The 25,295-nt window shown below is 42.3% G+C and overlaps 1 protein-coding gene across 1 annotated transcript; it reads left to right on the forward strand.

Moving 5' to 3' along the window:
• Window positions 1–971: 971 nt before the first annotated feature.
• On the forward strand, window positions 972–1,870 carry LOC148196859 (uncharacterized). Its single transcript, XM_088093525.1, has 2 exons — window positions 972–1,443; window positions 1,515–1,870. Exons 1-2 carry the CDS (start codon window positions 972–974, stop codon window positions 1,868–1,870), a joined length of 828 nt encoding a protein of 275 aa, XP_087949651.1.
• Window positions 1,871–25,295: the final 23,425 nt, after the last annotated feature.

Here is a 25,295-nt window from a genome sequence, read left to right on the forward strand (position 1 = left end):
ATTTGAAGAGGCTGTTCTTGGAGAAATTTTTCGCAGCAACTCGGACCACAGGTATCAGAAAAGACATAACTGGGATTAGGCAACTTGGTGGAGAGAGCTTGTATGAGTATTGGGAGAGATTCAAGACACTTTGTGCTAGCTGTCCCCACCATCAGATACCTGAACACCTCCTTATCCAGTATTTCTATGAGGGTTTGAACAACATGGATCGGGGTATGATTGATGCTGCCAGTGGTGGAGCTCTAGGAGACACCACACCTGCTGAGGCTAGGCAATTGATTGAGAAGATGGCCTCCAAGTCCCAGCAGTTTAGCACCAGGATTGATGCCATTGTGGTGAGGGGCGTACATGATGTTGTTGCCCAGTCTTTATCAATTGTTGAAAGCAAGTTGGAAGGCAAGATTGACTCTCTTGAGAAGTTGGTGACACAGTTGACTACCAACCAGAGATCTACAGCTCCATCTGCATCTGTTGCATGACTATGTGCTATTTGTCCTTCTAGTGACCACTATACAGATGCATGTCCTTCTTTGTAGCACCCTGCTGCCTCTGATGCACCTTAGGCTTATGCTACGAATATTTACAACAACAGGCAGCAACATCAACATCAACCCCAACAACAGCACAACCATGACTTGTCCAACAATAGGTATAACCCAGGGTGGAGGGATCACCCTAATCTCAGATGGAACAATGCTCCACATCATCAGCAGCAACAACAACAGCAGCAACCACCTCATTTCCAGAATGCTGCAGGTCCTCACAGATATGTGCCTCCTCCTGTTCAGAGATTTCAAAGGCAACATCAAGAGATTCCTACCCAGCTAACTTCCCAACCTTCCACTTCCTCTTCTAAGCTTACCTTCGAGGAGTTGGTGAAGCAGATGACTATTCAAAACATGCAATTTCAGCAGGAAACAAGGGCCTCAATCCAGGAGACAAAAGCTTCCATTTAGAGCTTGACTAATCAGATGGAACAGATGGCCACACGGCTAACTCAAGTACAGTCGCAAAATTCGGACAGATTGCCTTCTCAGACTGTGCCAAATCCTAGAAATGAAAAGATCAGTGCCATCACCCTCAGGTCAGGAAAGCAAATTTTTGTGCCCACTATTCCACCACCTGCACCTAAACCTGCCACCTCTCAGAGAAAGGAAGACCAGGCAGGTCCTACTAGGACATTTCAGGCAGGTGGACCTTCTTCCTCTTCTGGTGGTTCTTCTTCTTCTACAGGTGGACCGTCTTCTTCTACCACCACCACCATCAGTGCATCTCCTGATATACAACACCGACCTATCCCTCTTCCATTTCCTCCTAAAGTAATTCAAAGCAAAAATATGGAAGAAGTGGATAAGGAGATATTAGAGACCTTCAGGAAAGTAGAGGTGAACATACCTTTGCTCGATGCCATAAAGCAGATTCCCAAGTATGCTAAATTCCCAGGTATGCCAATAAAAGGAAGATAAAGGGAAATTAAAGAGTGAGCATGGGCAGAAATGTATGTGCACTGATAGGTAAAGCTGTACCTCAGATTCCTGAAAAATGCGAAGACCCAGGTACGTTCTGCATTCCGTGCATTATTGGAAATAACAAATTTGAGAATGCCATGCTTGATTTGGGTGCTTCCATAAATGTCATGCCTATGTCAATCTTTAAATCTCTTTCTCTTGGAACTTTGCTACCAACGGGTACGGTAATACAGTTAGCAAATAAGAGTGTTGCCCATCCTACTGGTTACATAGAGGATGTTTTAGTTAGGGTTGGGGAACTGATTTTTCCTGCTGATTTTTACATTCTTGAAATGGAGGAAGGATTTTCCCGTGGGTCTGCCCCAATTATCTTAGGGAGACCATTTTTAAAAACTGCATGAACTAAAATTGATGTTTATGCTGGTACCTTGTCAATGGAGTTTGGCGACATTGCTGTTCATTTTAATATCCTTGATGCCATGAAACATCCATCTGAGGACCAGTCTGTGTTTCGTGCTGAGCTACTTGATTACACTGTTGATGAACATGTTTCTACTTCTCACTCTTTGCATGACAAGAACTACCTTTTGCATCACATGTGAATGCCTCTTTTCCATGCACTAAACATGAATTTGAGATTGTTGTTGATTTTGAGTCTAAAGTTAAACATCATTCATGCTCTGAAAGTATACTTGAGGTCCAGCCGCATACATTGGAATTGACTGTTGTACCCTTGGATTTAAATTCTGTGGACTTGGAATGCACTAACCTGATTGCAGGAGATACGCATAAATTTTATCACCAAGCGCCCAAAGTTGAATTGAAAGGCGCCTGCACAGGCAAAAGATTCAAGGACAAAGGGAACAGGCTGAACCCGTTCATCAATAATCCCGCTTTGGTAGATGCAGTTGTGAAAGAGACTTCTCTACTCAATCAAGCTTGGAAACGTCCACCATGAATTAGGGGAGTTTTCTTTTCTCCTTCCCTCCTCACTTTTATTGCACTTGTCTATATCTTTTGACTGTTCTGATTGTTAATCTAATGATCGTGACACACTGAGGACATTGTGTAGTTTAAGTGTGGTCTATTAGGGGAGGTTTTTCTTTGTTTAGGTCTTGTTTTCTAGGTAGTTTTTTTTTTGTTGTGTCTTGTGTACAGTTTTGCCTGTTTCTCTTAATTTTTGGACTTTGTTTAGGTTGTAGATATGTCTTTCACTTCATTGATACTCTGATTGTTTGGAAATCCTTTTTTTTCTCTACTTGGAAGATGATTATGATGTTTGAGAGTGAATTAATTGTGACAGCAGTACCTTAGGTGAGATTTGAGCCACTTTATGTCTTTCTTGTGTGTGATATGTCTCTTGATTGCTTGCACATATGCCTTGGCTTGACTCTTCTTGATAATTCTTGATTGATATGCATGTTTGAAAGTGATAAAGGCAATTATGTTCTTGAGCCTCTCTAGAGCCAGATGAGCCTACCCTGTTTTGATCCATTGATAACCCTTTTGAGCCTATGCTTTTCCCCATTTCTTTGTTTTGAAGCTCATACACCAGCCCTAAGTGAAAAACCGTTATTACCTTAGCCTTAGGGAATTTTGGAGCTTTGGAATTGTTTTGGGAATAAGTGTTGTCTCCTGGGAGTTTCGGATGAATTGGCTAGTGAGTCCTCTTCTTATCGTGTTTTTGTAAATATGTGGTGTATCTTGTCTCTTGAAATTTTGTGCTTAATAAAGTAAAGAAAAGAGATAGGATGAAGAAAAAAAAGAGAGCAGAAAAACAGTGAAAAAAAATTGTGAATAATTGTGAATAATGAAGTCAAGAAGAGGATGAAATTAGAGGTTGTGGGTGTGTTTGAATGTGTTTACACTTGTTCCCCATTGCTCCTCTGTTCCTTATGGTTTGTAGCTTCTTATCCAGATATATCCTCCCTTGTCCTTGGCCCCATTACAACCATGAAAAGACCTTTTGATTTGAACATGCGTATGTGCTTGAGTGTTGATATTAGAGGCTTGCCAAGTCTATTTGTGTTTGCTTTCTTGAGTGCATTGAGTGACATTGATTTACCTTAAACACTTGAGAGAAACACTGATTGTGTGCATCTGTGAGGCTCTGTTGCTTTTGATTCATCTCTTGAACTGATTGACTGTTTTCCTTGTACTGAATTGTTTGGATGATTCTTTGAGTATTTGCTTTCATTGACTCTGTGAGGGATTCTGCCTATACCTTTTACTGTCCAGATTTTGAGAGAATTGTGCAATTGTGTTTCAATTTTCGAGTCTTTGTTGTCTGTCTGTCGAGTCTATGTCACCTCCCTAATGTTTGAGTAGTTCCCTAGTTTTCGTCTTGGTTTTGCCCAGGAGTGCAAAAGACTAAGTGTGGTCTATTTTGATGAGTCGTTATTTCTTGAACTATATTTAGTTTATTGCACTTAAATAAACCAGGGAATTGTGTTTAATTGTCTGTTATTTCCCCGTTTTTCGAATTATGCTTAATTTGGTCAGAAATTCGTAATTGTGCTAATTTGGGTTTTCTGACTTGATTAAGTGCATTTCTGGTTGCAGGGAAGTTGTGGAAACATCATCTGGAGCATTGGGACATGGCGTGACACACTCAAAGGCTCAACATTTAGTCATTTAGATTCTAATTAAAGTTGTAATTTCGTTTTTTAGAAGCCCTTAATTAGAATTAGGTGTTTTGGACCCTTTTAGGGGCAATTTTGTAAAAAAAAAAAGAAGACCCATTTGTAGGACATGTGCCTTTTTAGTTAGGGTTTTATTGTGTGGACCCCACCCTTATTAAAAGGATAGAACACGGCCTAGGTTAGCCGCGACTTGCATTTTGCCATTTTACTCTCTTGTTTTATTTGTTTTGGAGGTTCTTGTAATGGGGGAATATATTTTTCTTTGACTCTGGGTTTTTGGGAACGTTGGGATAATGAATGAAGAACACATTTCTCTTTTTCTTGGAGTATGAAAACGAAGATTCATAGTGTGTGTGATGGTTGATTTCATCTTCAAGTTAAAAAAAAAAGAAGAAACGCTGTCACGGTTTTGTTGGCTTTGAATGTTCCCTTTGTTTTATTCTGCCACACACAATGCACATTCATTTTTCTTAGTTTGGAGAAATGATGATTTAATTTGGGAAGCGTTACACGCTGTGCTGGAAGAGACGTGTGGAAGTTTGGTGACACGGCTTGTATGGGAGGCACACATTTAAAGTTATTTTAGAAGCAAGACAGCAACACGCTGATGGCTAATGTGGAGTGGGATAATAGAAGCACTTTCATACAGCTGATTTACGGAGATTAATGGAGAGGCACAGATCCCAGAGGTGGAGTTGATTCATATTGCTGGAAGCACATTTGAACGGACAACAGCAAGAGAAATGGTAGTAGCACGTTAGGTGAGGTGTCACGTGGATTTCTATCCTTAGAAGTGATGGACGAAAATTTTGGAGAAAGGAGATATCTTGGGAGAATAAGGTCTAGGTGATGGGACGTTGGCAACAACAACAATGCATTTCCTTTATTACTTTGAGAATGAAGAGGTAATTAGATGGGGGTAGGTGTACTTGTTTGGTGATAATTTTGATAGAAGAAATATTTGTGTTTCGTCAAGATTTAGAACCCTAATCCAAAACATTCAAAGTTGTCTGCTCCGATGTCCAGTTGTGTTGTCTTCTCTCTTCTCCTTGTCCAAGCCGCAGGGGAGGGTGCCTGCAAAACACACTCCGACGCTCAAGTCAATGACTTTGCGTAATAATCTTGTAATCAAGATTTAGTTATCAAACGTTTTTAATACCGTTTCCATGATGAATGTTGCATTTCATTTTCCTGCTGTGCGTTTTCCAAACTGTTGCAATGTTTAATTAATTTATTAGTTAAGCATTACTCTTTTAATTGAAGTTTTATTCCAGTCGTGTGCATCTAATTGTTTATATTTTGATAGCTTTAATTGTGTTTGGATATTTACCCATTGCATTGTTTACTTTAATGTTTTCATGCACTTTAATGCTTTCAGTTATATTCAGTTTTGTTTAATTTCCGATTTCAATTTAGTTTAATTGCATTCACAAAACACATCCAACCCCCCCCCCACTTCGTCTTTAACCTAAGCCACGAACCACATTTGGTCCTTGAGAGATGACCTAGGAGTCACTTCCAAGCACTGTACTGCATTCTTTAATGCATATCAAATTTGACAGGTCGCGACAGCCCGCATCATGGAGGAAGTGGACGAAGTTGAAAAAGTTCACGAAGTGGACGAAGTGGAAGAAGTGGATGAAGTGGAGGAAGTGGAGGAAGTGGAGGAAGGGTAGGAAGTGGACGAAGTGGACAAACTTGAGGAAGCGGAGGAAGTGGAGGGAGGAAGTGGAGGAAGTTGACGAAGTGGACGAAGTGGAAGAAGTGGATGAAGTGGAGGAAGTGGACGAAGTGGACGAAGTGGAAGAAGTGGAGTAAGTGGAACAAGTGGATGAAGTGGAGGAAGTGGAGGAAGTGGACAAAGTGGACGAAGTTGAGGAAGTTGACGAATTGGAGGAAGTGGAGGAAGTGGAGGAAGTGGAGGAATTGGAGGAAGTGAAGGAAGTGGACGAAGTGGAGGAAGTGGAGGATGTGGAGGAAGTGGAGAAAGTGGTGGAAGTGGAGGAAATGAGGAAGTTGACGAAGTGGGCGAAGTGGGCGAAGTGGATGAAGCGGAGGAGGTGAACGAAGTGCAACAAGAAGAAGATGAAGTGGACGAAGTGGAGGAAGTGGCGAAGTGGAGGAAGTTGACGAAGTGAAGGAAGTGGCGGAAGTTGAGGAAGCGGAGGAAGACGACGAAGTTGACGAAGTGGACGAAGTGGTCGAGGTGGACGAAGTGGACGAAGTGGAAGAAGAAGAAGAAGTGGACGAAGTGGCGAAGTGGACGAAGTTGATGAAGTGAAGGAAGTGGAGGAAGCGGAGGAAGTGGAGGAAGTGGAGGAAGTGGAGGAAGTGGAGGAAGTGAGCAAGTTGACAAAGTGGACGAAGCGGACGACGTTGACGAGGTGGACGAAGTGGAAGAAGAAGAAGAAGTGGACGAAGTGAAGGAAGTGGACGAATCTGAGGAAGTGGAGGAAGTGGAGGAAGTGAGGAAGTTGACGAAGTGGACGAAACGGATGAAGCGAGCGAGGTGGACGAAGTGGACGAGGTGGAAGAAGAAGCAGAAGTGGAGGAAGGGGAAAAGTGGACAAAGTTGACGAAGTGAAGGACTAGAGGAAGCGGAGGAAGTGCACGAAGTGGCGAAGTTGACGAAGTGGACGTAGCGGAGGAAGCAGAGGAAGTGGACGAAGTTGACGAAGTTCACAAAGTTGACGAAGTTGAGGAAGTTGACGAAGTGGACGAAGTGGACGAAGGGGACGAAGTGGATGAAGGGGACGAAATGGATTAAGTTAACGAAGTCGACGAAGTAGACGACGTGGACGATTTGACAAAGTAGAGGAAGTGGACGATTTGACAAAGTAGAGGAAGTGGACGAAGTGGAGGAAGAAGTGGAGTTAGGGAAGGAAGTGGAGGAAGTGGAGGAAGTTGACGAATTGGACGAAGTGGAGAGAGTGGACGAAGTGGAGGAAGTTGAGGAAATGGACGAAGTGGACGAAGTTGACAAAGTGGAGGAAGTGGACGAAGTAAAGCAAGTGGAGGAAGTGGACGAAGTGGAGGAAGTGGAGGAAGTCGAGGAAGTTGCGGAAGTGGCGAAGTGGACGAAGTGGAGGAAGCGGAGGAAGCAGAGGAAGTGGAGGAAGTGGACGAAGTGGACGAAATGGACAAAGTGAAGGTAGTAGAGGAAGTCGAGGAAGTGTAGGAAGTGGAGGATGTGGACGAAGTTGACGAAGTGGAGGAAGTGGAGGAAGTGGAGGAAGTGGGGGAAGTGGAGGAAGTGGACGAAGTTGACGAACTTGACCAAGTCGACCATGTTGTCGAAGTGGACGCAGTGGAAGAAGTTGACGAAGTGGATGAAGTGGATGAAGTTGACGACGTGGACGAAGTGGAGAAAGTAGAGGAAGTGGAGGAAATGGAGGAAGTGGAGGAAGAGGAGGAAGTGGCAGAAGAGGCAAAGTGGAGGAAACGGAGGAAGTGGAGGAAGCGAAGAAAGTTGACGAAGTGGACGAAGTGGAGGAAGTAGAGGAAGTGGACAAAATTGACGAAGTTGACGAAGCGAACGAAGTGGAGGAAGTGGAGGAAGTGGAGGAAGTGGACGAAATGGATGAAGTGGAGGAAGTGGACGAAGTGGAGCAACTGGAGGAAGTGGAGGAAGTTGACGAAGTGGACGAAGTGGACGAAGTCGACAAAGTGGACGAAGAGGACGAAGTCGACAAAGTGGACGAAGTCGACAAAGTGGACGAAGTGGAGGAAGTGGATGAAGTGGAGGAAGTTGACGAAGTTGATGAAGTTGACGAAGTTGACGACGTGGACGAAGTTTACAAATTGACGAAGTGGACGAAGGGGACGAAGTTGACTTAGTTGACGAAGTGGACTTAGATGACGAAGTGGAGGAAGTGGACGAAGGGGGCGAAGGGGACAAAGGGGACGAAGGGGACGAAGTGGACGAATTGGACGAACTGGAGGAAGTTAAGGAAGTGGACGAAGTGCATGAAGGTGACGAAGTGGACGAAGTGAGCGAAGTGGAGGAAGTAGAGGAAGGGGAAGAAGTGGAGGAAGTGGAGGATGTGGAGGATGTGGACGAAGTGGAGGAAGTGGAGGAAGTGGAGGAAGCGGAGGAAGTAGAGGAAGTGGAAGAAGTGGAGGAAGTGGAGGAAGTGGAGGAAGTTGACGAAGTGGACGAAGTGGAGGTAGTGGAGGAAGTGGAGGAAGCGGAGGAAGTGGACGAAGTGGACGAAGTTGACGAAGTTGACTAAGTGAACGAAATTGACGATGTGAACAAAGTTCACGATGTGGCCGAAGTTGACGAAGTGGAAGAAGTCGAGGAAGTAGAGGACGTGGACGAAGGGGACGAAGTTGACAAAGTGGACGAAGTGGAGGAAGTGGACGAAAAAGTGGAGGAAGTGGAAGAAGTGGAGCAAGTACAGGAAGTGGAGCAAGTGGAGGAAGTGGAGGAAGTGGAGGAGGTGGAGGAGGTGGAGGAAGTGGAGGAAGTGGTGAAGTGGACGTAGCGGAGGAAGCGGAGGAATTTGACGAAATTGACGAAGTGGACGAAGAAGTTGACGAAGTGGAGGAAGTGGAGGAAGTGGACGAATTTGACGAAGTGGAGGAAGTGGAGGAAGTGGAGAAAGTGGACGAACTCGACGAAGTGGATGAAGTGGAGGAAGTGGAGGAAGTTGAAAAAGTGGACGAAGTAGACAAAGTGGACAAAGTCGACAAAGTGGACGAAGTGGAGGAAGTGGCAAAAATGGCAAAGTGGAGGAAGGGGAGGAGGGGGAGGAAGTGGAGGAATTGGAGGAGGGGGAGGAAGTGGACGAAGTGGACGAAGTTGACGAAGTGGACGAAATGGAGGAAGTGCAGGAAGTGGACGAAGGGGACGAAGGGGAGGAAATTGACGAAGTTGACGAAGTGGAGGAAGTGGAGGAAGTGGACGAAGGGGACGAAATTGACGAAGTTGGCGAAGTGGACGAAGTGGAGGAAGTGGAGGAAGTTGACGAAGTGGACGAAGTTGATAAAGTGGACGAAGTGGACGAAGGGAAGTTGACGAAGGGGACGAAGTGGACGAAGTTGACGAAGTGGCCGTAGCGGAGGAAGCGGAGGAAGTGGAGGAAGTATTGGAAATGGAGGAAGTGGATGAAGTTGGCGAAGTTGACAAAGTGGAGAAAGTGGAGAAAGTGGAGGAAGTTGATGAAGTTGACGAAGTTGACGAAATGGACGAAGTTGACGAAGTGGAGGATGTGGAGGAAGTGGAGGAAGTGGAGGATGTGGAGGATGTGGAGGAAGTGGAGGAAGTTGTTGGTGAATTTGATGAAGTGGACGAAGTTGAGGAAGTGGAGGAAGTGGAGGAAGTTGAGGAAGTGGAGGAAGTGGAGGAAGTTGAGGAAGTGGCGAAGTGGACGAGGTGGACGAAGCAGAGGAAGCGAAGGAAGTGGACGAAGTTGACAAAGTTGACGAATTGGATGAAGTTGACGAAGGGGAAGAAGTTGAGGAAGTGGACGAAGTGGAGGTAGTGGACGAAGTGGAGGTAGTGGACGAAGTGTAGGAAACCCAGGAAGTGGAGGAAGTTGACGAAGTTGACAAAGTTGACGAAGTTGAGGAAGTTGACGAAGTGGAGGAAGTTGACGAATTGGACGAAGTTTACAAAGTGGACGAAGTGGACGAAGTAGACGAAGTTGACGAAGTGGACGAAGTTAATGAAGTAGAGGAAGTGGAGGAAGTGGACGATGTCGAGATAGTGGGGGAAGTCGACAAAGTGGAGGTAGCGGAGGAAGTGCAGGAAGTGGAGGAAGTGGACGAAGTGGACGAAGTGGAGGAAGTTGATGAAGTTGACGAAGTAGACAAAGTTGACGAATTGGAGGAAGTTTACAAAGTGGACGAAGTTGACGAAGTGGAGGAAGTGGTGCGGATGGACAAAGTTGACGAAGTGAACGAAGTGGAGGAAGTGGAGGATGTGGACGAAGTGGACGAAGGTGACGAAGTGAACGAAGTTGACGAAGTTGACTTAGATGACGAAGTGGAGGACGTGGACGAAGGGGGCGAAGGGGACAAAGGGGACGAAGGGGACGAAGGGGACGAAGTGGACGAATTGGACGAACTGGAGGAAGTTAAGGAAGAGGACGAAGTGGACGAAGTGGAGGTAGTGGAGGAAGTGGAGGAAGCGGAGGAAGTGGACGAAGTTGACGAAGTTGACTAAGTGAACGAAATTGACGAAGTGAACAAAGTTGACGATGTGGCCGAAGTTGACGAAGTGGAAGAAGTCGAGGAAGTGGAGGAAGTGGACGAAGGGGACGAAGTTGACAAAGTGGACGAAGTGGAGGAAGTGGACGAAAAAGTGGAGGAAGTGGAAGAAGTGGAGCAAGTACAGGAAGTTGAGCAAGTGGAGGAAGTGGAGGAAGTGGAGGAGGTGGAGGAGGTGGAGGAAGTGGAGGAAGTGGCGAAGTGGACGTAGCGGAGGAAGCGGAGGAATTGGACGAAGTTGACGAAGTGGACGAAGAAGTTGACGAAGTGGAGGAAGTGGAGGAAGTGGACGAATTTGACGAAGTGGAGGAAGTGGAAGAAGTGGAGAAAGTGGACGAATTCGACGAAGTGGATGAAGTGGAGGAAGTTGACAAAGTGGACGAAGTGGACAAAGTGGACGAAGTCGATAAAGTGGAGGAAGTGGAGGAAGTGGAGAAAGTGGACGAAGTGGAGGAAGTGGAGGAAGAGGAGGAAGTGGCAGAAATGGCAAAGTGGAGGAAGGGGAGGAAGTGGAGGAAGTGGAGGAAGTTGACGAAGTGGACGAATTGGAGGAAGTTAAGGAAGTGGACGAAGTGAGCGAAGTGGAGGAAGTAGAGGAAGGGGACGAAGTGGAGGAAGTGGAGGAAGTGAAGGATGTGGACGAAGTGGAGGAAGTTGACAAAGTTGACTAAGTGGAGGAAGTGGAGGAAGTGGAGGATGTGGACGAAGTGGAGGAAGTGGAGGAAGTTGACGAAGTTGACAAAGTTGACGAAGTAGACGAAGTGGAGGTAGTGGAGGAAGTAGAGGAAGCGGAGTAAGTGGACGAAGTTGACTAAATGAACGAAATTGAGGAAGTGAACGAAGTTGACGATGTGGCCGAAGTTGACGAAGTGGAAGAAGTCGAGGAAGTAGATGAAGTGGAGGAAGGGGACTAAGTTGACGAAGTGGACGAAGTGGACGAAGAAGTGGAGGAAGTGGAAGAAGTGGAGCAAGTAGAGGAAGTGGAGGAAGTGGAGGAAGTGGAGGAGGTGGAGGAGGTGGAGGAAGTGGAGGAAGTGACGAAGTGGACGTAGCGGAGGAAGCGGAGGAAGTGGACGAAGTTGACAAAGTTGACGAAGTGGAGAAAGTTGACGAAGTTGGCGAAGTGGACGAAGTTGACGAAGTGGACGAACTGGACGAAGTGGACGAAGTTGACGAAGTGGAGGGGGTGGAGGAAGTGGACGAATTCGACGAAGTGGATGAACTGGAGGAAGTGGAGCAACTGGAGGAAATGGAGGAAGTTGACGAAGTGGACGAAGTGGACGAAGTCGACAAAGTGGAGGAAGTGGAGGAAGTGGACAAAGTGGAGGAAGTGGAGGAAGAGGAGGAAGTGGCAGAAATGGCAAAGTGGAGGAAGGGGAGGAGGGGGAGGAAGTGGAGGAAGTGGAGGAAGTTGACGAAGTGGACGAAGTGGAGGAAGTGGAGGAAGTGGACGAAGGGGATGAAGGGGACGAAATTGACGAAGTTGACGAAGTGGAGGAAGTGCAGGAAGTGGACGAAGGGGACGAAATTGACGAAGTTGACGAAGTGGAGGAAGTTGAGGAAGTGGAGGAAGTTGACGAAGTGGACGAAGTTGAATAAGTGGACGAAGTGGACGTAGGGAAGTGGACGAAGGCGACGAAGTGGACGAAGTTGACGAAGTGGCCGTAGCGGAGGAAGCGGAGCAAGTGGAGGAAGTATTGGAAATCGAGGAAGTGGATGAAGTTGACAAAGTGGACAAAGTGGAGGAAGTTGATGAAGTTGACGAAGTTGACGAAATGGACGAAGTTGACGAAGTGGAGGATGTGGAGGAAGTGGAGGAAGTGGAGGATGTGGAGGAAGTGGAGGACGTGGAGGAAGTGGAGGAAGTTGATGAATTTGATGAAGTGGACGAAGTTGAGGAAGTGGAGGAAGTGGAGGAAGTGGACGAAGTCGACGAAGCGGAGGAAGCGAAGGAAGTGGACGAAGTGGACGAAGTTGAAAAAGTTGACGAATTGGATGAAGTTGACGAAGGGGACGAAGTTGAGGAAGTGGACGAAGTGGAGGTGATGAGAGGGTCGCACCTCCCAACAAAAGTTGTGCATAAAAGAATGCAGTATAGACTAGGAAGTGACTCCTAGGTCGTCTCTCAAGGACCAAATGTGGGTTCAGTCTTAGGTCAAACACGTAGTGGGGGGGGTGATTGAAAGTGTTTTTGTGATTCAAAACGAACTAAACTAAAATTGGAAATTAAATGCAACCAAACACAATTGAAAACATAAGGAAAACACTGGAATAAAACATTAATGCTTAATTGTTTGGACCAATTAGGATGCAATGGTAAAGGTAAAAATGAAATGCTCATTGTATTAAACAACATAAACGAAAAGAAACGAAATAGCATTGGAACGCATCAACACTACTAAAAGGAAAAGAAAGGGCATCAACAGTAAAAGGCATAATGTAAACTAGAAAAATTTTAAATGCAAAATTAATATATAAAACATAAAATGCAACTTGTTCATGCGTGAAGAGCAAAATAAGGGACCCTAGCTCTCATTTCCCAGGACGTGGCAGCAGCTGGACATCATGCTCACCAAATGAAAGAAAAAAAAAATCTGCATGGTGCTGTTTGCGCTTTCTAAGGAAAAATTAATTCCCCTCCACCTCCTCCAGCAAACAGCGTGCACAAGCCGTGACACACCATTCCAATTTGTGTTCCAGCTCATTCCGTGCACACCATTCTCTCTCTCGGTTGCAGCTGGGACAACACATCACCGCTCCAAACTTCCACAATCAGTCACCGTGTTTCTTCTTCTATGCACACCAACGCTTTCTTGATTGGAGGCCGTGACACCTCATGCTTCAAGCAATGCTTCCAGCTCCACTTTCCGTTTCTCTACTGCCCCATGTGCGTGCTTTCTCAAATCAACACCTTTATCTCCTCTCCGTGCCAACCTGTGCAGCTCCCTGCTTTCAGCTCCTTCAATCTTCTCCAGCTCCTCTTTCCATCACCTTTCCAGCACCTTCAATCACTGTGACAGCTTGGAATCAAGAATACAAAATAGTGCTCAATCCATTTCTAGAGAAAGCCGCATGAATGCACTCCCAGTATTTTCATTCTTTTTCAACGTTCAAAACCAAAGTCCCTAAAAACGAGAGACCGAGAGTGTCTGGGAAAAATGTGTGGCGGCTAGGCTTATTTGTTAAGGCCGTGTGTCCCTCTTTAGGGTAGGGTCCACACATACAAAAACAAAAACCCTAGGTCCAAATCACTAACTTCTAATTTTTGGATCTAATCTAGTTTACCAAAAATTGACCCAAAATATAAGAGTTGATTCAAAAATTCTAGACTACTGAATTACAATTTAATTAATTCAAAAATGTTTGTCTGGAGAGTCTTGAATTTATTCGGCATTCTTCCTGATGTCCCAAAATCTATTTCCGAAATTTTCCTGCACTTCAAAAATGCACTTAATCAGCTCAGAAAACCCAAATTAGCACAATTACAAATTTCCGACCAAATTGAGCAGAATTCGGAAAACGGGGAAATAACAAACAATTAAACACAATTCCCTGGTTTATTTAAGTGCAATAAACTAAATATAATTCAAGAAATAATGACTCATCAAAATAGACCACACTTAGTCTTTTGCACTCCTGGGCAAAACCAAGACGAAAACCAGGGAACTACTCAAACATCAGGGAGGTGACACAGACTCGACAGACAAACCACAAAGACTCCAAAACAGGAACAGAAACAGAATTACACAGTTCTCCAGGAATCTGGACCAAGAAAGGAAGTAGACAATATCCAACACAGAATCAATCAAAGAAAGCAGATACTCATGAAACTATCCAAGCACTTCCAAGCATGACAAAATAATCAATCAGTTCAAGAGGTGAATCAAAAGCAACAGAGCCTCACAGATGCACACAATCAGTGTTTCTCTCAAGTGTTTAAGGTAAATCAATTTCACTCAATGCACTCAAGAAAGCAATCACAAACAGACTTGGCAAGCCTCTAATATCAACACTTAAGCACATACGCATGTTCAAATCAAAAGGTCTTTTCATGGTTGTAATGGGGCCAAGGACAAGGGAGGATATATCTCGATAAGAAGCTACAAACCATAAGGAACAGAGGAGCAATGGGGAACAAGTGTAAACACATTCAAACACACCCACAACCTCTAATTCCATCCTCTTCTTGACTCCATTATTCACATTTTTTTTTTCACTATTTTTCTGCTCTTCTTTTTTTTCATCTTGTCTCTTTTCTTTTCTCTCTTTTCAAAACAAAACTGTAAAAGACAAGATACACATATATTTACCAAAACAAAACAAGAAGAGGAACCAACTAGCCAACTCATCAGAATCCCCAAGGAGACCACACTTGTTCCCAAAACACTTCCAAAGCTCCAAAATTCCCTAAGGTTAAGGTTATCATGGTTTTTCACTTAAGGGTGATTAATGAGCTTGAAAACAAAGAACAGGGGAAAAGTATAGGCTCAAGGGGGTTATCAAAAGATTAGAACAAGGTAAGCTTATTTGGCTAGAGAGGCTCAAGAACAAAACTGCCTTTATCACTTCCAAACATGCATATCAATCAAGAATTATCAACAAGAGTCAAGCCAAGGCATATGTGCAAGCAGTCAAGAGACATATCACACACAAGAAAGAACATAAAGTGGCTCAAATCTCACACAGGGTAATTTATGTCACAATCAAATCAACCTCTCAAACATCATAATCATCTTCCCAAGCAGAGAAAAGCAAGGATTTCAAACAAATCAGAGTATCAATGAAGTGAAAGACACATCTACAACCTAATCAAAGTCCAGAAATCAAGAGAAACATGTAAAACTGTACACAAGAAACGACAAAAATAACCTAGCAAAGAAAAAATTTAACCAAGAAAACAAAAACTAACAAAGGAAAATAAAAATCTCCCCCAATAGACCACACTTAAACCACACAGTGTCCTCAATGTGTCATAAGCATAAGATCAGAAATCAAAACAGTCAACAGATCATGGACAAGTGCAATAAAAGTAGGGAAAAGGGGAGAAGAGAGAAAGAAAACTCCCCTGGTCATGGTGGCAGTTGCCAATTTTGGACTTTCAGGGAGATGTCTTCCACCATTGGATCCAGCCAGGAAGTTTTGAGGAAGAATTGCTTCATCCTCCAGATTTGATCAAGCAGGGAAATATCATCCACAGCTGGATCTAAGAAGAAAGGATTGTTGATGAGCAGGTTCAGCTGGTGCCTATTGATCTTGAAGCTTTTGTCAGTGTTAGCACCTTTATTTTCCACTGTGGGTGCATGTTGGTCAAATTCATGTGTACCTCCTGCAACATGGTTAGTGCAATGTGGCTCCAAAGAAATGACATGCAGAGGTATAACACCCAATCCTAGTGTAACAGGCTGAACCTCAGATACATCCTCAGAACATGAATCAATTTCAAAATCACAAGCAATATCAACTACAGACTCAGATTCATGTTCAATGCATGGAGAATAAACATTCGGATGCGACAGCAAAAATTGGTTCTCATCATGCATAGAGGGAAAATTAAAATCAGACTCAACAACAATACAATCATCAACATAATCCTCAACAACATAATCATCAACATAATCAAATTGAGGTATGTTTACCTCCTCTTCCTTGAAGATTGCTAAAGTGTGGGAAGATGAAGGTGGTCTACCTGGTTCAGGGTTACTGCTTATTTCTGCCTGCTCCTCAAAATACTCATCACTCTCCTCAGGTGCAAGAGTAGGGACATAGGATGATGGGAAAGTAGATGGCACAATAGTAAGTTCATGACTCTTCTCCCCATCTTCTATGTTGATGCCACTATCATCATCATCTGGAATCTGAACAGTCTGAAATGGTAACTCTGAATCTTGAGACTGTTCCTCAGTGAGTTGAGTGGCCATCTGCCCTATCTGATCAGTCATACTCTGAATGACAGCTCCTATTTCTTGCTGGAACTGCATGTTCTCTTGCCTAAACTGAAAGTTCTGCATGGTCATCTGCTCCAACAACTCCTGCAATGTAGGCTCAGAAGTAGAAGGCTGAGGAGCTATTTCGGCAGGAGCACTATACTGCTGACTCTCGTATTGCTGGACTGGTGGAGGCATGAAAGTACTCTGGAATGGTGGTTCTTGATATTGATGCTGTGGAGCATCATACCATCCCAAGGTAGGGTCATTCCATCCAAGACCGTTGCTATAAGCATATTGCACAGGGGAAAATTTGCTCAGAAACTGGTGCTCAAGATATCCCCAATCGGTAACTGATGGACAAATTTGTAAGCACCAAAATATGATGTCACAAACTTGTTTCACAATCGGCAAGTATGACCGAATCGTTCAAGTAATAAAACTTGGTAAGACCAAGTATCGTTCTTCCCAAAGGACTCACGGCCTAGTTTAGTTATGTGGTTTCTTGATTAACTAAGACTTACAAACGAAATATTTGGGTTTAAAATGCAAGACAGAAAATAAACATGTATGCATGAATTTTGATCAATGGCAAAGACAAAAGATAAACACTTTCAATGGAATATATGAATGAATATGTTGTTGGGGGTCAATTTCATCTCATCCACTCTCATATATTTTAGGAATTCATCATTCAAATCATCATTGTTAATGCCACTCACTAATGTACCATTCTAGATGGCTTCTCCCTAATCAAATAGTTCATACAATTCCTAGCATTCCTAATGATTAGTTCATTACCGCAGGAGCTTAAGGCAACCAATATAATATTGTCAGTAAAATATTGGGAGAAATTCCCCGGATCTAGATTTCCCCGTACGTGTCCGTATCAACAAAACCAATAATCATGCATTAGAATGAGTTAAACAATGCAAGCATTGAGCAAAGAGGAAAAACCCTAACTAATGATGAAAAGAAAGCATATGTCTTAATTCAAAGATGTATTCAACAAATCCATATATGAGAGCTTCAAGAGATTACATTGATTCCCCAACAAACATACAAGGTTTAGTTCACCATATTCATGGTGAACCTAGATGAATAACAATGAAAGTATGAAAGAATAAACCCAATAAAGTGGAAGAGGTAGCCTGAGCATCCAAGATCCTCCTTCAAAGGGGTGAAAGAGAGAGTGTTTGCCTCGTTTCTGCCAAAGATACTAACTAAAGGACGTGCAAGCCCTTATATACTAATCTAGAGTTACAAAAGATTACAAAAGCCCAAGCCCAAAAAGTGCCGCTCAGCGCCATTTACCGCTCAGCGGTGGTTACGCGTCTTCTTTCTTCCCCTCAGCGGCCATTTGCCCCTCAGCGGTTCCAACGCCACCTCGTGAGTGCTGCTCAGCGGTAGTTTGCCGCTGAGCGGTGCCTTCGACTTCTCTTTTTGCACTCTTTCTTGTCTTTTCTAATGTCCTCTCTCTCATTCTTCACTTCTTTCACCAAATTCACCTCAAAACCTGCACAAAAACACTCAAATCAAGCATAAACCTGTCCAGCTCTCTTATTTCTGAAAATATAAACAAAATGCATGATTTCAAGCTAGTTTCTAAGTCTAAAGGTTGCTTTTAGTATCACTTTTAAGCATGAAAATAACAGTTTTTCAACTGTTATCACAACCCCAAACTTAGAACTTTGCTTGTCCTCAAGCAAATAAAATGTAACTCCATCTCCAACCAATTCATATGATGGTTCACTCATTCAAAATCCTCTTTTCAAGATAAGTAATAACTTCACTCAAACTTAAGACCAAGAGTTCAATCAAGATGTGCACATGCTTTAGTGTTCACAAAGTCATTTAAATTCCAACAAATGCTATTTTTCATGAATGATCAATCAATCAAGCATGGATGTTCATGTGCTTATGGAATATTTCCTCACTAGGTAAAGTGTTTCACTCAACACACAAGTGTATAAGAGGTAAAGTGTTTCACTCATTCACTCCACTATCACAATGTCACATGAATCAACTTTGCCTTTCATTTAACCACAATCAAATACATTCACAAGCATGCATCATCACAAGGACTTTTCAATGGCTTATAATGTGGCTGGGCTAACAAGAAAATTGGTTTTTCTGGATCACAAAATCCTTGAGTTAAGAGAGTCATAACAACACAATCTTCTTATTCATTCCCAACTTTCTTTTGCCTTTGCTTTTGCATTTGCATTGAGTTTTGCTTCTTTTTCTTTTCTTTTCTTTGCATATTCTTACTTTTTAGCTCTTAGCTCAATGCTTTTTCCTTTTTCATGTTTCCCCAATAACCCCAAACTTGAACATTTAACAATACCACACAAGATCTTCTACTTAACTCAAGGTAAAGATTTTCAATCAAGGGTGTTCAGTGTATGTTTTTAAGGCTAAGGGTTCAAAGGATAGAACACAACGTGTTCTCTTTTAGAAGGCTAACTTTATGAATTTGGCCAATAAAAAAGGTTTCAAAAACACGGCCTTTGATCATATGATGCAAAACAAGCAATTGATTCAATCATAGAAAACCTGGGCAAAGTCATTCATGCTTTCAAAGTAATAGCATTCAACAATAACAACTCTGGAGCTCAAAACCTCACATATAAGCTCATTCACATTTGACATGCACATCCTGCTTAATTTCACAATCACAATCATGATATTATGCATTTGTTCACAAAGCTTGTGAATCACCTGTATAAGCATTTTAATGTGCACATCATCTCAACATCAATCAATCAATAAGCATCATCAAGCATTACTTATCACACAATCACAGTTAATAGCAAACCATCATAACAAACCAGGTGTTCAATAGAGTACATCAAACCCTAATCTAAAAACAAAAACAAATAAGTTCAGAAAACTTAAACCATAAAAGCATAATCATATGATAGCATTCATCAGTAAATGCTATCTCTGCTCCTCATCAGTCCGAGCTCTCTGTATCTTCCTCTTCCTCTTCATCATCATCTTCATCAACTGCATCCTCCTCCTCAGCTTCATCTTCCTCCATATCTCTGGCTGAAGCTTCAGCTGCTCCAGCTCCTCCATATACTGGTTCTTCTGGCCAAGCTACCACATTATGGAATTCATCCATAGTCCACCTGTGTGCTGGAGGGGTATCATACATCCCCACTATCATCTCAGCCGTGGCCACCTGCCCTCTGTGGATGGACTGCAACTGAGCACCTATAAGAGACATATACATGTCCCTCATCTGGAATGGTTCTGCCTCATGAGTATCAGCAGAAGTCCTGCCCTGTGCTGGCCTTCTCTCTCTACGAGCCTGGCGTGGTGGAACTGGCTGGGCTGCCTCCTCACCTCCACAGTACTGTCTGTAATAGGCCTCATCTATAGCTTTTCTTGGCCTCTCAAATGGTGGAACAGAAGTATCCACCCCAGCTAGCTTGCAAAGGTGAGTGATCAAAGAAGGATGTCCCAGTGGTGCTTTGTTGTTTGAGGTGTTAGCACACACACTAATCTCATCAGCTATCACCTGCCCAATATTAACATTCAAGTTTCTGATAACACAGTAGATGAATAGTGCCCTGCTGAGAGTAATATCTGACACATGTGAACATGGCTGAATGTTGGCATGAGAAAACGCCATCCAATACTTTGCAAGAGGAGTCAAATCTGTCCTCCTAATGTTAACCACTGAGCCAGATCTATTCCTTTGGAAGTGTCCTCCAGGTATACACAATACTCTCTCCACATCCTCATAATCAGCACCTTCCTCCATGCTAAGAGCAAACTGGCATTGCTCACCAGCCCACACAGTATCCAGAAAGTTATTTATGGAGTCAGGATCATACCTGATAGCATGGCCTCTAACATAGCCCAAATAATTCTCAGCTGGATAATCACCAATCTTCTTTGCATTGGTGTAGAATTCTTTCACCACAGCTATGTTGGCAGGTGATGGATAAGTGGCTAGCTTCCCCCAATCATTCCCTAACACTTGCTCTCCAAATTGAGGAGCAAAGTTAGGTATCATTCCAACCTTTCTCTCCATTAGAAGTCTCCTGTCCTGAACCACCCTAAAGTGCTTCTCATGTTTCCTAGAGAGGAACCTGCCATTATGGGGCTGCTCTGGTTCCTTTTCCTTTCTCTTGGTTGCCATGGTTTTCAATCTCTTTCCTGAAGAGGATGCCATTCCTGCATTCAAACACAAATCCAAAACCACAGAACATGATGTTAATCATTAGTAAACTCAGAACACAACTCCTTTCGAAGCTAAACCACCGCTGAGGGCCAGAATTTCCCCTCAGCGCCACCAGTGCCACATCCAAACATGCACAAACCAGAAAAAACAAATCTGACAGAGTGCCGCTCAGCGGTAAATGCCGCTCAGCGGTGATCTGCAGATTTTTGCAAATCTCTTTTTAAAACAGTCCTAACTCCACCCAAATGCAATTTTCAGTTTTCCAGTTCATAATCAAGCAGTTTAATCGGTTCAAACATCAAATATATCATCAAATCATGCATAGAAATCAAAACCCCTAAATATTCATGCTTTGACAATCACATTCAAATTCAAGAACCCTAGAATGAACAAAATGCATTTTACTTACTTGGGTGGAGATACTAGATGCAATGAGAATGCCTTCAAACTAGAATGCTCTCTTCCAACCCCAAACTTTGATGGCACACTAGTGAAAAAGTGAATAGAAGAGAGATTTTCTTAAGAGGGAAGAGTGAAAAGATGTGGAAAACCTAGGAGAAGGTGTGTGGAAGTGTTTGTGCAGAGAGAAGTCTGAAAATAAACCCTAAAACGCAGCTTGGGGTATAAAAATACCCTAATGGGCTCGGGTCCCGCTAAGGGGAACTTAAGCCCCTCTGCGATAGTACCGCTCAGCGGTAATTGCCGCTCAGCGGCACTTTCGTGAAGTGCTCCCCTCCTTCTTTTCTTGACCTACGTGCCTTCCCTACATGTCTCTCATAGGTTCCCTGCAATTCAATGTTAAAAATGCTTATGCAAATCCTAACTAAAAATAAACAAACAAAAACAATAAATCAACTGGGTTGCCTCCCAGGTAGCGCTTGTTTAACGTCACGAGCCTGACCCAAAATCCACCAACACCCATCAGTAGGTGTTACAAACTTAGTATCCTTCAGTAGATACTTAACCACCTAGCATCCTTCAGTAGATGCTAGATCAAACAAAATAATATCCAGAATAATATTCACAAATTATAAATTACAAAACCCAATCAAAAGTTTGTAAATCCACTGGGTTGCCTCCCAGCAAGCGCTTCTTTAACGTCACTAGCTTGACCCTGTTAAAGCTCACGTTCCATCTTCTTTATAGTTGACGTAGTCCTTCCACCAACCTTTCAACTGCTTCCTTTGGACTGTCTTAGATTCTCTAGAATATGGAGACTCTATCTCTATCATCTCCTTCTCTTTAAAGCCTTTAATAACCCACAACTTGTTCTTGAGTCTTACAGGTGTGCCAAGTTGGAGTCTTAATTTTTTCCAGTCTCTAGGAACTTCTTCTCCTTTTCCAATCTCTTCTACCTTGGGTGCCTGAAAATACAAACAATGGTTATCAGAAACCTTAAGATTTTTATTTTTACCTCTAGTTATGGGTGCATCTCGAAATGCAGCTTTATAACTGGCTTCTTCCTCCTTTGCTTGTATCTCATCTTTGAACACATCCACCACCACTTTCTCCTCTCTGTCTTGGAGAACCACTATACCTTCATTCACATCAATGATAGCCCTAGCCGTTTTCATAAACGGCCTTCCAAGTATGAAAGGTATTCTCTCAGTTTCCATCTTCATCACCACAAAGTCTGCCAAGAACTGAAGTTTGCCAACACAAACTACAATGTCTTCTGCAATCCCACATGGCTCCTTTGAAGATCCATCAGCCATTACAAGATTAACCTTTACAGGTTTTATTTCAACATGGCCAATTTGCTCCAATAGAGAATAAGGCATCAAGTTAACACTTGAGCCTAAATCAAGGAGAGCTTTCTTTACCTTTTTCTTCCCTATAATGCAAGGAATAGAAAAACTGCCTGGATCTGCTGCTTTTGGTGGGAATGATTCTTTCTTAACAGTTATACACTTTTCTTCCTCATCCTCTTTACGTCTTCTTTTTGTAGAGGTTCCTTCATCTGATTTGGTGTAAACTGCTATTTTCTGTAGAATTTGTTCCCAAGGAGCTTCATTATCAACCATTTTGAATAAATCTGTGAAATTCATTGGTTTCTCCTGATTTGTTAGAAAAGGAAAAGTGTCCTTTCTTTCTTCTTCTCTGCTCTCTTCTGTTTCATCTTCTTCCAACTCAATGATCTCTTCATTTACACTCTTGACCACTTTGCACTCTTCTCTGGGGTTAACCTCAGTATTAGCCCCAAAGTTTCTGTTGGGTCTTTCTTCCAATTGCTTGGTGATCTGACCCATCTGAATCTCCAGATTCTTTATAGCAGCTTCAGTGCTCTTTTGAGAAGATTCAGTTTTCTGGATGAATTGCTGAAGAGTTTCTTCCAACTTTGTTGATCTGTCATTAAGCATAGATAATTGTTGCCACAAAGTTGGTTGCTGCTGCTGCTTATTAAACTGATTAGCCTGCCCAGCTTGTCCTTGGCCAATGCTTGGATGTGGTTTCCAACCCTGATTATAATTCCCTTGACGGTATGGAAACTGATTAGCCATGAAGTTAACATCCTCCAAAGCCTCTACTGGAAAAGCACACTGGCCATTGATGTGATCACCTCCACACAATTCGCACAACTGGGTTTGTACCTGTGCAGCAGATTTTAACTCTTTAGGTAGTGAAGCAAGAGTTTTGGTCAGAGTTTCCAGCTGTTGAGTTAGAATCTTATTCTGTGCTAGCAGAGCATCATGGGTTTGTAATTGAAGAACCCCTTTCTGTTGCATAGGGGCGCCTCTTTCATTGTGAAGCTCATTATCACTTGTAGCCATATTTTCAATAATTTCAGTTGCTTCCTCTGGAGTTTTCCATTTGATATTGCCTCCAGCTGAGGCATCCAGCATCATCTTGGTTTGTGAACCAAGCCCTCCAAGGAAAGTTAGGACTACTTCTTGATCTTCAAAGCCATGCGTGGGAGTTTTACGTAACAAGCTTTTATACCTATCCCATGCATGTCCAAGTGATTCTTCCATGCCCTGCTTGAATGAAGATATCTCTTGCTTTCCCTTAGTCACTTTAGATTGTGGGAAGTATTTATTCAAAAACTTTGCAACCACTGCTTCCCATTCTGTGAAACTTTCTTCTGGAAAAGAGTTCAACCAAAGCTTAGCATTGCCTCCCAATGAGAAAGGAAACAAGCTAAGTTTGATAGCTTCGTCTGGCACCCCATTGATCTTGACCGTGTTGCAGATCTCATTAAATGTTGTAAGGTGCTCATATGGGCTTTCATGTGATAACCCAGTAAATTGATTACTCTTTACCAGTTGAATTAATGCTGGTTTGACCTCCATGTTGGCTGCATTGACTCTAGGTCGAGCTATGCTATTGAAGTGCTGAGGTCCAGCAAGATTAGTGTAATCTGCAAGAGTTCTTCTAGCATTATTATTGTTCTCCATACTCCCTGTGCTGTGAACAGAACCTTGTGGTGATGATTGTAGGAGAGTTTCAGGAGAAGGGAAAAGTTCTCTGGACGTTCTGATTCTTCTCCTCCTTCTACTCTCGTCTAGTCCTTCAAGTAGTGGTTCTGTTGTTTTCTTACTTCTAGTTCGAATTGCCTTCTGCATGCACAAGAAAACAAAACCCTAGAAAAGATTTGTTAGCACAAAAAGATATAGAAGAAAATAAAGATTGAAAAGATATAAAAAGATAAAAGATTTAGAAGATAGAATGAAATAAAATATAATAAAACCTAATCTAAAAAAAAAAATAAAATCTAATCTAAAAGATAAAATAAAATAAAATCTAACCTAACCTAAAAGATAGAATAAAAATAAAATCTAATCTAAAAAGATAAAAATAAAATCTAATAAAATCTAACCTAAAAATAAAAAACAGAAAACAGAAAAACAGAAAACAGAAAAATAAAATAAAAATTCGAAAATAAAATAAAATCTAATCTAAAAAGATAAAAATAAAATCTAATCAAAAAGATAAAAATCAAATCTAAAAAAAATAAAATCTAATAAAAACAGAAAAAATAAAAACAGAAATTCAAAATTAAAGTCAAAGGTAATCAATAATCACACAAATTAACCAGTTAAACCACGAATCCCCGGCAACGGCGCCAAAAACTTGATGGACAAATTTGTAAGCACCAAAATATGATGTCACAAACTTGTTTCACAATCGGCAAGTATGACCGAATCGTTCAAGTAATAAAACTTGGTAAGACCAAGTATCGTTCTTCCCAAAGGACTCACGGCCTAGTTTAGTTATGTGGTTTCTTGATTAACTAAGACTTACAAACGAAATATTTGGGTTTAAAATGCAAGACAGAAAATAAACATGTATGCATGAATTTTGATCAATGGCAAAGACAAAAGATAAACACTTTCAATGGAATATATGAATGAATATGTTGTTGGGGGTCAATTTCATCTCATCCACTCTCATATATTTTAGGAATTCATCATTCAAATCATCATTGTTAATGCCACTCACTAATGTACCATTCTAGATGGCTTCTCCCTAATCAAATAGTTCATACAATTCCTAGCATTCCTAATGATTAGTTCATTACCGCAGGAGCTTAAGGCAACCAATATAATATTGTCAGTAAAATATTGGGAGAAATTCCCCGGATCTAGATTTCCCCGTACGTGTCCGTATCAACAAAACCAATAATCATGCATTAGAATGAGTTAAACAATGCAAGCATTGAGCAAAGAGGAAAAACCCTAACTAATGATGAAAAGAAAGCATATGTCTTAATTCAAAGATGTATTCAACAAATCCATATATGAGAGCTTCAAGAGATTACATTGATTCCCCAACAAACATACAAGGTTTAGTTCACCATATTCATGGTGAACCTAGATGAATAACAATGAAAGTATGAAAGAATAAACCCAAT

This window comes from Vigna umbellata, chromosome 6, assembly GCF_029865625.1.
Source record: "Vigna umbellata cultivar VRB3 chromosome 6, Vumbellata_1.0, whole genome shotgun sequence".
Taxonomy (NCBI): Eukaryota; Viridiplantae; Streptophyta; class Magnoliopsida; order Fabales; family Fabaceae; genus Vigna; species Vigna umbellata.